The 11133-nt window shown below is 46.6% G+C and overlaps 1 protein-coding gene across 1 annotated transcript; it reads left to right on the forward strand.

Moving 5' to 3' along the window:
• Nucleotides 1–3181: 3181 nt before the first annotated feature.
• LOC105032770 (transcription factor NIGTH1) lies at nucleotides 3182–5479 on the forward strand. Its single transcript, XM_073251815.1, has 5 exons — nucleotides 3182–3475; nucleotides 3600–3841; nucleotides 3968–4364; nucleotides 4786–4862; nucleotides 4974–5479. The coding sequence occupies exons 1-5, from the start codon at nucleotides 3265–3267 to the stop codon at nucleotides 5214–5216; spliced, it is 1170 nt and encodes a 389-aa protein (XP_073107916.1). The 5' UTR covers nucleotides 3182–3264; the 3' UTR covers nucleotides 5217–5479.
• The last annotated feature ends 5654 nt before the right edge of the window (nucleotides 5480–11133 follow it).

Genomic DNA, 11133 nt, shown 5'->3' on the forward strand with positions numbered 1-11133 from the left:
GCATCATAGAGAGCTTGTTCGGTAACAAGCTCCCTCTGCTTCGGGACCGACATGTCTTTCAGTCGGTGGAAGTCCTCCCGATCGTCCGCCTCCACCCGGCTGTTGTCGTTGGCTTCGGTTCGGGGCACACCCCAGCGGGAAGAGAAGCCCCAAGGAGATGAGGAAGAAACAAAGAAAAACTGGTTCTTCCACCCATGAATGGACGATGGAAGACCAGTGATGAAGGCAAGACCCTTCCGGGGGTTGAAGAGCCACCACCCTCGGGCTTTAGGGTGGGGTCGGAGCACAAAGAATGCCCGGAAGAGTGAAACGCGAGGGTTGGTCGGCAAGAGCTGACACAACAGCGCAAAGGAGATGATGAGACGGACGGAGTTCGGCGCCAGTTGCGCCGGACAGAGTCCGTAATAATCTAATAGATTCCGGACGAACTCCGAAATCGGAAGCCGAAGACCCGCGCGAAGGTCTTCGACATACAGCGCCAGATCGCCGGGCGGAGGGCTGTTAACCCGACCGCCGGCCCCTGGAGCGGAGAGCCGAAACTGCTCTGGGATGCGATATTGCTCCCGAAGCCGATCGACATTCGGCTCCGAAAGCGAGGAGGCCTCATCTTCTGGAGCCGATCGGTCGGGTTCCCCGACCGAGCTCCCTGAGTCGGATTCCTGGCCATTGCACCGGAACCGAATGAAGAAGAAGAAGGAGGAGAAAAAGAGAAGAAGAGGAAGAAGAAGAAGATGGGAAAGGTGGACCACGAACCAGATGAACTCCTTCGGAAGCAAGAAAGCTCTGCCCGCGACGACTGAGAAATCGCCCGGACAGAGTTTCTCCAGCAAAATGGCAAGTGTGGGGTCATGGGTCCGGGAGGTCCTATATATATAGGGCCGACCGACGGCCGAGATGCTTCCGCGCCGACCGAAGGCCCACAGATGCGCGACGCGTGGCGCCCGCCGGTTGGCGGAGTATTCGGCGCGCCCCGTCCCGGGACGGCCGCACCACCCACATTAAATGCGGGGGGCGCCGGCCAACCACCTTCGACACGCGGCGCGCGGGAGCACGGTCCGCATTTATGCGCCCGCGCCGATTTGCGTTCCCGATGGGACGCCTGACAGCGGCCCACACTCCCGCGATCGACGCCGAATATCCGGCCGTCTGACGTCGTATCGTCCGGCGCCCGATCTTCTGACACCGACGTAACGTCTGACGACGACAAGACGCGACGTCTGACACCTGACACCGACATGACTTCTGACACCGACTAGACGTCCGGATCGCTTGGCATTTATGAGGCGTCTGACATCGGATCAGCGGGCGGTACGGTCGGATCTATGAGTACGACAAATCCACTCCCAGTCGTCCAGGATTGCTACCCAAATGAAAGCATCGGCCAGCTCACCATCCGACTTAGGAGTGGAGGGGGGCAACTGTTGGGGGATACCTACCGACCGACCGACTGGCGGCCCGACCGACTAACGGCCCGACCGACCGACTGGCGGCCCGACCGACTGGCGGCCCGACCGACCGACTGGCGGCCCGACCGACAGGCGGCCCGACCGACTTCTGCCCCGACCGACCGACGGCCGGACCGACCGACTGGCGGATGCCATCACCGGCTAATTATCGGCTCACGACCGACTGAGGGTGTGTCGGGTGCACCTTTTCCGACCGACTGAATCTAGAGGTCCGATGGCCGACTCACGAAAGACTCGCCGACCAACGGAGGGGCCCGACACCACTCCGCTGGCCACCGACCTTGGGTCGGTCGGCTCCTCCAACCGCCGTACAGCCGCCAGACCTTGTCAGCTCTGACAGCGACATGCGGCACGGCTATCTAGGGGCATTGTCCCGCCGAGGGCATCGTCAACCCTGGTGATTTGACAGCCGCACGGCGACGTGACACTTTCACGGCGACTCTGACAGTCCACAGTGAGTTGACAGTTCCTCACTTGTCCGCGCCATTAATGACGGCGCCATACCGTGCTCCACTATATAAACCGGAGAAGGCAACAGTGCAGGGGGATCGATCCGCTCCGTCTCTCCTACCTCTCGACTCCCAAAAACACAGGCTCGCTCCTCTCTCCCTCCCTCTCTCTCGATCGAGCTCTCTGTCTACATTTCACTGTTGCCCAGTCACCTCTCTGACTTGACCGTCGGAGGGTCCCCGCCGGAGCCGCCTCCGGTCAGAGTGGACTTTTCGTTTTTGCAGGTGCACACTTCCCGACGATCGGGCGACGAGGCGATTGGCCGCAACATATATATTATGATCTCATTGACGCATCAAGCACACCTATTTGTATTGTATATTGAATGTGGATCGTATCTTTGGCACGAAAGGATGATTCATCTTTCTCTGTACAAATTCACTGATAAATTATATAAATACCATTTCAAGACCTGTATAATTTGATGAATAAAAATTTGAAATGCTTTGAAAGTTGTATGAATCTAATTTAGTGGATGATGCTGCAAAAAATAGATCAATCATTTTTTTTTAAGAAAGATATAATTCAAAATTTTGAATGTTATCTTGTTTTGATGGTCTTTCCTAAGCATAAAAAACGTAACTAAGTATTTTGATTTTTAAATTTTATATATAAAAAATAATTTTTTAAAAAATAATTATTAATCTATTGAAGGATGAAAATTTATTAACGAATCCATTAAGCAACGGACGATTGTCTCATGGATGAATTCTTTTTTTTTTTTTTCATAATTATAGAATAAAAAAATAAAAAAAATGAGGGAGTGAAAATACTAATCCCCTCATTAATAATTTTTAAGAAAAACCCATAGATAAGTCAATGAATCCACTGTACTTTATTAGGATAATTTTATCCAACCTACTCCTGAAGAATCTCAGAAGTCGAGGAAACGGAGGAAAGCAATAAAGATAAGAGAAAGCGGGGGTGAAGAAGATTCCGACTCGGACGAGTCAGGAGAACCGTAGAAAGCGGTATCTCAACTCAGGTTTGGTAGCAAAAGCCCTCGGATGCATTACGCGACGAATCGATCCCGCATTGGCTGTGGAGATATCACGCCGTACATGGTCTTTCCCACTCCGCCCCCCCCCCCCCCCCCCCCCCCCGGGGTTCACCTGAACCGCCTCCAGATTCCCGGTCCGGTCGAACCGTCCCCATCTCCTTCACACTCCCCTGTTTCCCCTCGGTATATATCGGACGCACCTCTCCCTCTGGTTATTTGTTTTCGAAGCTCGGAGATCTGAGAAAAAGAAAAAAGGAAGCGAGAGCAAGAGGAGGAGAGAAAGATAAGATGGGTTCGGCAACGCCGGAACTTGGGTTAGATTTGAAGCTCTACGCCATGAAGAGCGTGAGCAGTTTCCTGAAGGAGGCCTCGGCGATCCAGAACGGGGATGGTAGGATGGTAAAGTTGGAGGAGTGCGTAAAGAGCTTAGAGGAGGAGAGGAGGAAGATCGAGGCGTTTAAACGCGAGCTTCCCCTCGCCATGCATCTTGTCTGCGATGGTTTGCCTATTTTCCCTTCATTTTCTCCATTTTTTTTCTACATTTTTTTTTGATTAAAAATACGGTTTTTTTTTTTTTTTTGTTTCAAAAATTCAATTTTGGAAATTTTCTTCGTTGGTGGCAGTAATCCAGGGGTTGAAGGAGGAGTTGGAGCAATGCCGGGGGGACCGATGCGCAAGGTCCTGCCACGTCCTCGAAGAATTCATGCCCGTCAAGAGTAAATTCGAGGAGGAGGGCACGGTGAAGCTGGAAGACGATACCAAAGATAAGATGAACTGGATGAGCTCCGCTCAGCTCTGGAGCGATAATTACAGTGACGAGAACAAAAACATTAACACCAACAACGAGAAGAGAATAGCCGAAAAGGTATAAAGGAGGAATTTTTCCGCCTTTTTTTTTTTGGGAAAAACGATCTCTTTCTTCCTTTTTTTTTTTTTTGATTTTTTAATGAGTTTTTTTTTCTGAAATGGTTCATCTTTGGTTCGACGGCAGAGAGGTGGAGAGCCCGACCGCGAGACCTCGTCGCTGGAATCCAGAGGTCGGAGCCGGGGAGGCGCATTTGTGCCGTTCAAAGGCCCATCGGCGCTTGCCGTGAACCCGATGAAGGAGGATAAACCGGCGGTGGCGTTGCCGGACCTATCCCTGCTGTCCCCTGGGATCAAGGCCTCGCGCCCGGTGCCGGCCGTGATCGAGGACCACCGCGGCGGTTGCCTGATCTCCAAGGTCGCCGTGAGATCCCCGGCGCCGGCGCCGGCGCCGGTGTCTGCAGTAGGCGCCCACCTCAGCTTGCAGGCCCAGCAGCAGCCCCCGAGGAAGGCTCGGCGGTGCTGGTCGCCAGAGCTACATCGCCGCTTCGTCGCCGCCCTCCAGAAACTAGGCGGTGCCCAAGGTTAGATGAAAGCTTTCATCTTTTTCTCCCAAACATGTATAATTGAGTTGATGATGGTTGAATTCACAGCAAAGGCTTTCCTTTCTAGCTTCTGCTTTAATCTCTAAAGTTTTGCCAAAAAACTTAGTTGCTTTTATGGTGATTTTCTTTTTTTTTTTTTTCCAGTATATGCTTTGTAGCAAGGATTTGGAAATTATTACTTTGTTTTGGTCTTAATTTTCTTATATGTATGGAAAGAGAAAGGAATAAAATCTAAAAGAGATTACAGAAGGGAAAAGGAAACTTGATCTGTGAATGATAAGGGGATCGGAAGATTGATGCATATACTTCTCTTTTCTTAGAATGTGGGAATGAGATGAAGCACCCAGGAACAGTATAATTCTGCCATCCTTTAATCTGATCAAAATTTCTCTTCATGCAGTGGCTACTCCAAAGCAGATCAGAGAACTGATGAAAGTTGATGGGCTTACGAACGATGAAGTGAAGAGCCATCTGCAGGTAGATTTTGGATTCAATTTTGATCGCCTTTTTGCTTCTTGCTTCTTAAATTGTCATCAGGTTGTTATTTGTTGGATGACATTGATAAAATGTTCTCTTCTGCTCTTTCAGAAATATAGATTACATACTCGAAGGGTGCCGAATGCTTCTGCTGCAGCAAACAGTCCTGTTGTCATGATGGGAAGCTTATGGGTTCCTCAGGAGCACTACTCTACTTCAAAGCAGAGCGCTTCGCAGTCTGGCTCACCCCAGAGCCCTCTCCAATTAGCCGGTTCTGCTCGCACAATCTCCATTACTGCTGGAGATAGTTGTGAGGAAGAAGATGGGAAATCGGAGAGCTACAGCTGGAAATGAGGGAAGTTTTATTCTGGAAATAGTTGAGCAGAGGAAGTGAGGCCTAGATATATGTCGAAGAGACTGACATATGGGAATTGATGTATAGAGAAATTAAGAGTTTTACTGATATAGTGCCAGGGACAAACCAATAGGGTTGGAGTAAAATTCTGTGATATAGAGGGAAAAGAGGAATAGCTGTGCTGAGAATAGGAGTTATGGAGCTCCTTAGATAAAATTTTGGTCAGAGTTTCAGTTTTCCTCCTTGGTTCTTCTTTTCTTTACCTTCGTGTTCTGAACGGTGTGAGGGTTGTTGTGACACCTAGTGGAAATCCACCGGAAGTGTCATTTTCCCCTTGGATAAAGTCTTTACTGCTTTTAGACATGCTGGTTCTTGCATTCTTATCTGAGCTTCTGATAAGTTGAAACTTGATGCTGTTTGCCAGTGTTTGATGAGTTCTAGACAGGTGAGGCAAGAGATTTATGTCAGCTCAGTGATGGATTAATTGAATGTTTTGCCGGCAATTGATGAACTCTCCATAAGTGATTTAGACCTCAAAGCGTATTGAAGGCATTCATGCTTTGGACTCAAATTTTGGATATTTTCACTGTCATTTTTATTCTTGTCAGTCATGTCCCTCTGATTGTGGTTATGGTTAGTCAGGTGCCTCCGGTGGAATTATCTATGTTCAGTTCGGTCAAAATCTTCAGTGTTAGTGCTCTTTATATGTGCACTGCATTTCCCTTGTCATTTCTCAATTTCAGGTAGCTAAAATCCATTTTTTATTTTCAAAATTTTGTTCTTTTCATTCTAACTTATGCCTCTAATATTGACCTAGATGTTTGGAATGTAAGAGATTGGAAATTTACCAGAAGCCTAACCTAACCATCAAGCCTTGGCCCAAATAATAGGTTCAGCTTTCTGATTCCTTGTTCCCCAATAATTCATCTCTAGGGCCTTTCTAACGTCATCTCAAGCTTTTCTAAGGACTTCACCACTACCTACAATTGACTTAGGTCCTCCTCACCTCTTTCTACTCCATCCTTTTCTACACACTTGTCCTCCCTTCTTGACCTACTGTTTATTGTCTCAAAATCTTCTGTTGCAAGTGGTAGGAACAGGTTTAGGAGATATGTGCGTCCCTTGCATCACTTATCTTCGCAATTAAATTCGTGAAACTTCATGACTATAATATCTTTGGACAAATGGATTTTTCTTCCGCATAGACATTCAAATCAAAATCTAGCCTCTTAGCCTGCTACCTGTCTTTATTCTTCTTTTATCATCTGCTGGTGTCAGCTAACCGACTTCATTATCTTTATTATTGGTATCAACATCTTTTCTCTTTAAACAACTTTCATATGGTTTGGTGAACCTAGACACCATGCACCGAGAACTATGGCCACTTAAATTCTGCTTGTGCCGGCAATAGAAGAATTTTGGCTACCCAGCTCTGGTTATCAAAGTCTTCAGTGCTGGTGTCATCTACTTCATCTATTGTTAACTTTGATACAGGGGAGTAGCACTAGGCCCAATCTCTCTGGCTGAGATAAAGCCAAAACATCAACATTGTTTCATGTACAGTAGATTCTCCCCACAAGAATCAAGTCGCCGACAGAGAAATGGAAAGGGAATCTTAAATTCGGCACCGGTCGGTTTCATTGAAGAATTTTAGTTCTGTAATGGATTCTATTGCCTGTTTGGTAGCCGAATGCTACGAACTTCACATGCAGGGTGTTCCTACCATTCAGGTTCTTTCACTGTCTTCTTCTGAGACAACCCCATTCGCCTTGCAAAGACTCCATCTTTGAGACCAAGAACCTGTATAAACGAATTTTCTTTCCCGTAGATATTAAAAACAGCAAGTTGCAACATAATTCAGTGACAGTTCTTCCTCATCAGTAGAACAGAGAGAGAATAAAAATGCTGATACTGTTGAAAGTAACTGTGTCTGTGAGAAATTCTTGGTTGGTCTTGGGAGAATTGAAAACAAGCTCTTAAATTGCTGCAGCTTTTTATTAACTTCTCACCAATCACCGTTGCCATAATCCGAGTGTGCTAGATGCCCCAAAATATCCCAATATCCACATTTCCGATGGAGGATCCCAAGGCTTAAATTGGCCATCGCTTTCAATCCTCGTTAGACATCAGAATGCTGACAGGAGACGGGGGCGCAGAAGTTTTCCATGACTAAAATAGGGGGAGGACTAATGGTCCGATCTTGAGGATGAAATTTTTGTAATTTTTTCTCTTGTGAAAGTGATGCGAAAAGCCACTGAAGACCACAACTTCCAATTCACAGCAACAAACTGATCACAAAGTATGATGTGGAAGAACATAAAAGGAAATAAGAAAGAGGAATTCAAGTGCCACTCTGCTGCATTCTTACCAGACTCCCTTATGGGGCACCCATGCAGTTAGTTTTATCCAAAATCTGCTTGCTTGCGTAATATTTTTGATGGCTCCAGTCTTGCACCCATACATACTGTTATTTCTAGTGGTAGAGAGTGGTATTATTCTTTTTTCTTGCTTGTTATGCTAACATTTCAAAAGTTCGTTGAGAAAGCAAAAAAAAAATAAATAATAATAATAATAATAATAATGAAAAAAGAATTACATTTCACAAGAAATCCCTAGAGATAGTATCCAAGTAAACTAGAAAAATACCCACTTAAAAAGAAAGACAAGGAGACAAAAGAGTCACTCTCATTGACGATACATATAATTAGTGGATATCTAACGGAAGATATCGTGAGCCCACATTGATAAGATAATCCTTTAGATGTGAGCTGTTAAGTGAGTTCTACGGAAAAGCTAAAAGGATAATTGTTACCTTCTCTAATAAATATATAAGATACAAAATAATGATGGCTTAGCTGCTTAGTAGGATATGGTACCGAAAAAAGAAGGCTTGGCTGCCTGGCATCGAACCCCTCACATCTTGCTCGGAGGGTCAGACGCAGGACTACCCGTTCGGTAGCTCGTTAGTTTACTGGCTGGAAATCTGAATAAGATGACAAATGGATGGATCAATACGAATTGCTAGGCCTACTACAACGATAGGCCAAATTGGGCCATGTAGGCTTGTCATGGTGGGTAGGTTACAAATCTAAACTAATATATATATATATATATAGTATATGTATGTATGTATGTATGTATATGTATGTATGTATGTATGTATATGTATGTATATATATATGTATATATATATATATATATATATATATATATATATATATATATATATATATATATATATATATATATATATATATATATATATATATATGCATGTATGAATGTATGAATGTATGTATGTATCTATATATATACATATATAGATATATATGCATGTATGTATGTATGAATGTATGTATCTATCTATATATATATATATATATATATATATATATATATATATATATATATATATATGTATGTATGTATGTATGTATGTATATATGTATGTATGTATATATACGTGTGTGTCTATATATATACATATACATACATACATACATACATACATACATACATATATATATATATATATATATATATATATATATATATATATATATATATATATGTATGTATGTATGTATATATATATGTATGTATGTATGTATGTATGTATGTATGCATGTATGAATGTATATGTATACATTCATAATAAGAATGCACGCATAAGTTGTGAATGCCTTTATGTTTATAATACCTGTTGCGGCCAATCCCCTCGTCGCCTGGTCGCTGGGAATGAGCACCTGCAAGAGAAGTCCACACTGACCGGAGATGTCTCCGACGGGGACCCTCCGACGGTCAAGTCAGAGAGGAGACTAGGCAACAGTAAAAAAGAATCAGGGGCTCAGCGGGAGAGAGCTAGGGAGAGAGAGAGAGAGGTCAGGAGCTTAGAGAAACCTCTCCTCCTCTTCCAACACTATTGTCTTTCCCATTTTATAGTAGAGCGCGGCGTGGTCCCGCCATTAATGGCGCAGACAACCGGAGAGTTGTCAAATCGTCAGAGACTGTCAGAGTCGCCGCGGACTGACAAGTCACCGTGGGCTGTCAAATCACTAGGGCTGACCTATGTCCTTGACAGGACGATGCCCCCAGGGCGGTCACATCGCATGTCCTTGTCAGGACAGCAGCCCATAGCAGTCGTACGGCGTTTGGGGGAGCTGACCGACCATACGTCGGCATTCGGTTGCGGGACGTCGGGTGAAGATCCGGGGACACCGTCGACTGGTCTGGCGCATTGCGGGAGTCGGACGTCGGCTGCCACCCCCGTCCGACAGTGAGTCGGTAATCTGAGCTCCGCCGCTCGGCTAGTCGGGAACAGAATGGGTCTGTCCGACCGACACACCTTCGGTCGGATAATGTCGGCGGCTATTGTCGGCAGTCGTCGGTCGGTGCGGTCGGTAGAGTCGGACGTCGGTCGGACAGGTCCGAGGGTGAGTCGGCGTAAAAGGGGTCGGTCGATATATCCCAACAGTTACCCCCCCCCACTCCTGAGTCGGTTGTCGTGCTGGCCAGTGTTTCCGCGTGGGCGATGGCTTCGGATGAAAGGAGTGGATACCCATCACATCATGCTTCGACTCTGACGACCGTATCAATGAACGGTCTGGTGTCAGACGTCCTGTTGGGAACAGGAACCGTCATTTTTGCTATCTCCTCGGGAACGCAAACCACCGTCGGTTAGTAAATCCTGAGATGCGATTTTTTCGCCACGTGGCAGGGGGCCATTGGGCCGAACCCGTTCAGGCGGATGGAGGCGACGTGACTTGATCTGGGGCAGGTGCGTCGAATCGTCGAACCGAGAGAAGGCCCAGATGCTGTCACGTGTCAAAATCTGGGAGACCCTCGTTGGGCGTGCTCTCATCCCGACCGTCGAGGGGCACTATATATATAGGGTCATCTGTATCCAAAACTCCACTTTTCACAGTCCTGCTGTCGAGACTCTGATCGAGTGGTCCCCCAGTTCCAAGTTTCAGGTAGTTGTGCCTGTCTCCCTCCTCGGGAAGCTTTTCTCGAGATTTTTGTCTCCTTGCATTTTTTTTTGCTTCCTTCGCTTCCTTTGGACTTTCTTTCTTCTTCTTCTTTTTCATCCTCCGACCTCGGTTCTAGCATCATGGCCAAAACCTTTCTACGAGGAAGTCAGTCGGGGAACCCGACCGACGACTCACGGTCGACTCCAGAGGTGGAGGTTTCTTCACTTTTGGGAGCAAACGTCGAATGGCTCAGGGAGCAATATAGTATCCCAGAGCAGTTCGAGCTCTTCGCCCCTGGGGTTGAGGGTCGGGTTAACAACCCGCCTCCGGGTCCGGTGGCCTTCTATATCGAGGACCTTCGGGCAGGTCTTCGTTTCTCGATTTCGGAGTTCGTCTGAAAATATCTTAGATTACTACGGGCTCTGTATGACGCAACTGGCACCGAACTCAGTCCGGCTGGTAATCAGTTTCGCCTTATTGTGTCGGCTTTTGCCGACCTATCCTCATATCTCCCTCTTCCAGGCATTCTTTGTCCTCCGACCCCACCCGAAGGTCCAAGGATGGTGGTTCTTCAACCCCCAGAAGGGTCTTTCGTTCATCATCGATCTTCCATCGTCGATTCATGGGTGGAAGAATCAATTTTTTTTTGCCTCTTCTCCGCTTCCTTGGGGGTTCTCTTCCCGCTGGGGGGACCCTCGAACTCAGTCGAATGAGAACAGTCGGGTGGAGGATGGAGACCGAGAGGATTTTCACCGACTGAAGGATATGTCGGTGCCGAAGCAGAGGGAGCTCGTCACCGAGCAAGCTCTGTACGACGCCGGCCTAAGTTCGGTTCCTCATTTAGGTACATCTCGGTCTATCGTTTTTTATCTTTTTTCTCTGTCTTTGGACTGGTGCTGATCCTTTGTTAAAATTGCAGGCATGCCGCCGAGGGTGAGGCTGACGG

The sequence above is a fragment of the Elaeis guineensis genome, chromosome 2 (assembly GCF_000442705.2).
Source record: "Elaeis guineensis isolate ETL-2024a chromosome 2, EG11, whole genome shotgun sequence".
Classification (NCBI taxonomy): Eukaryota; Viridiplantae; Streptophyta; class Magnoliopsida; order Arecales; family Arecaceae; genus Elaeis; species Elaeis guineensis.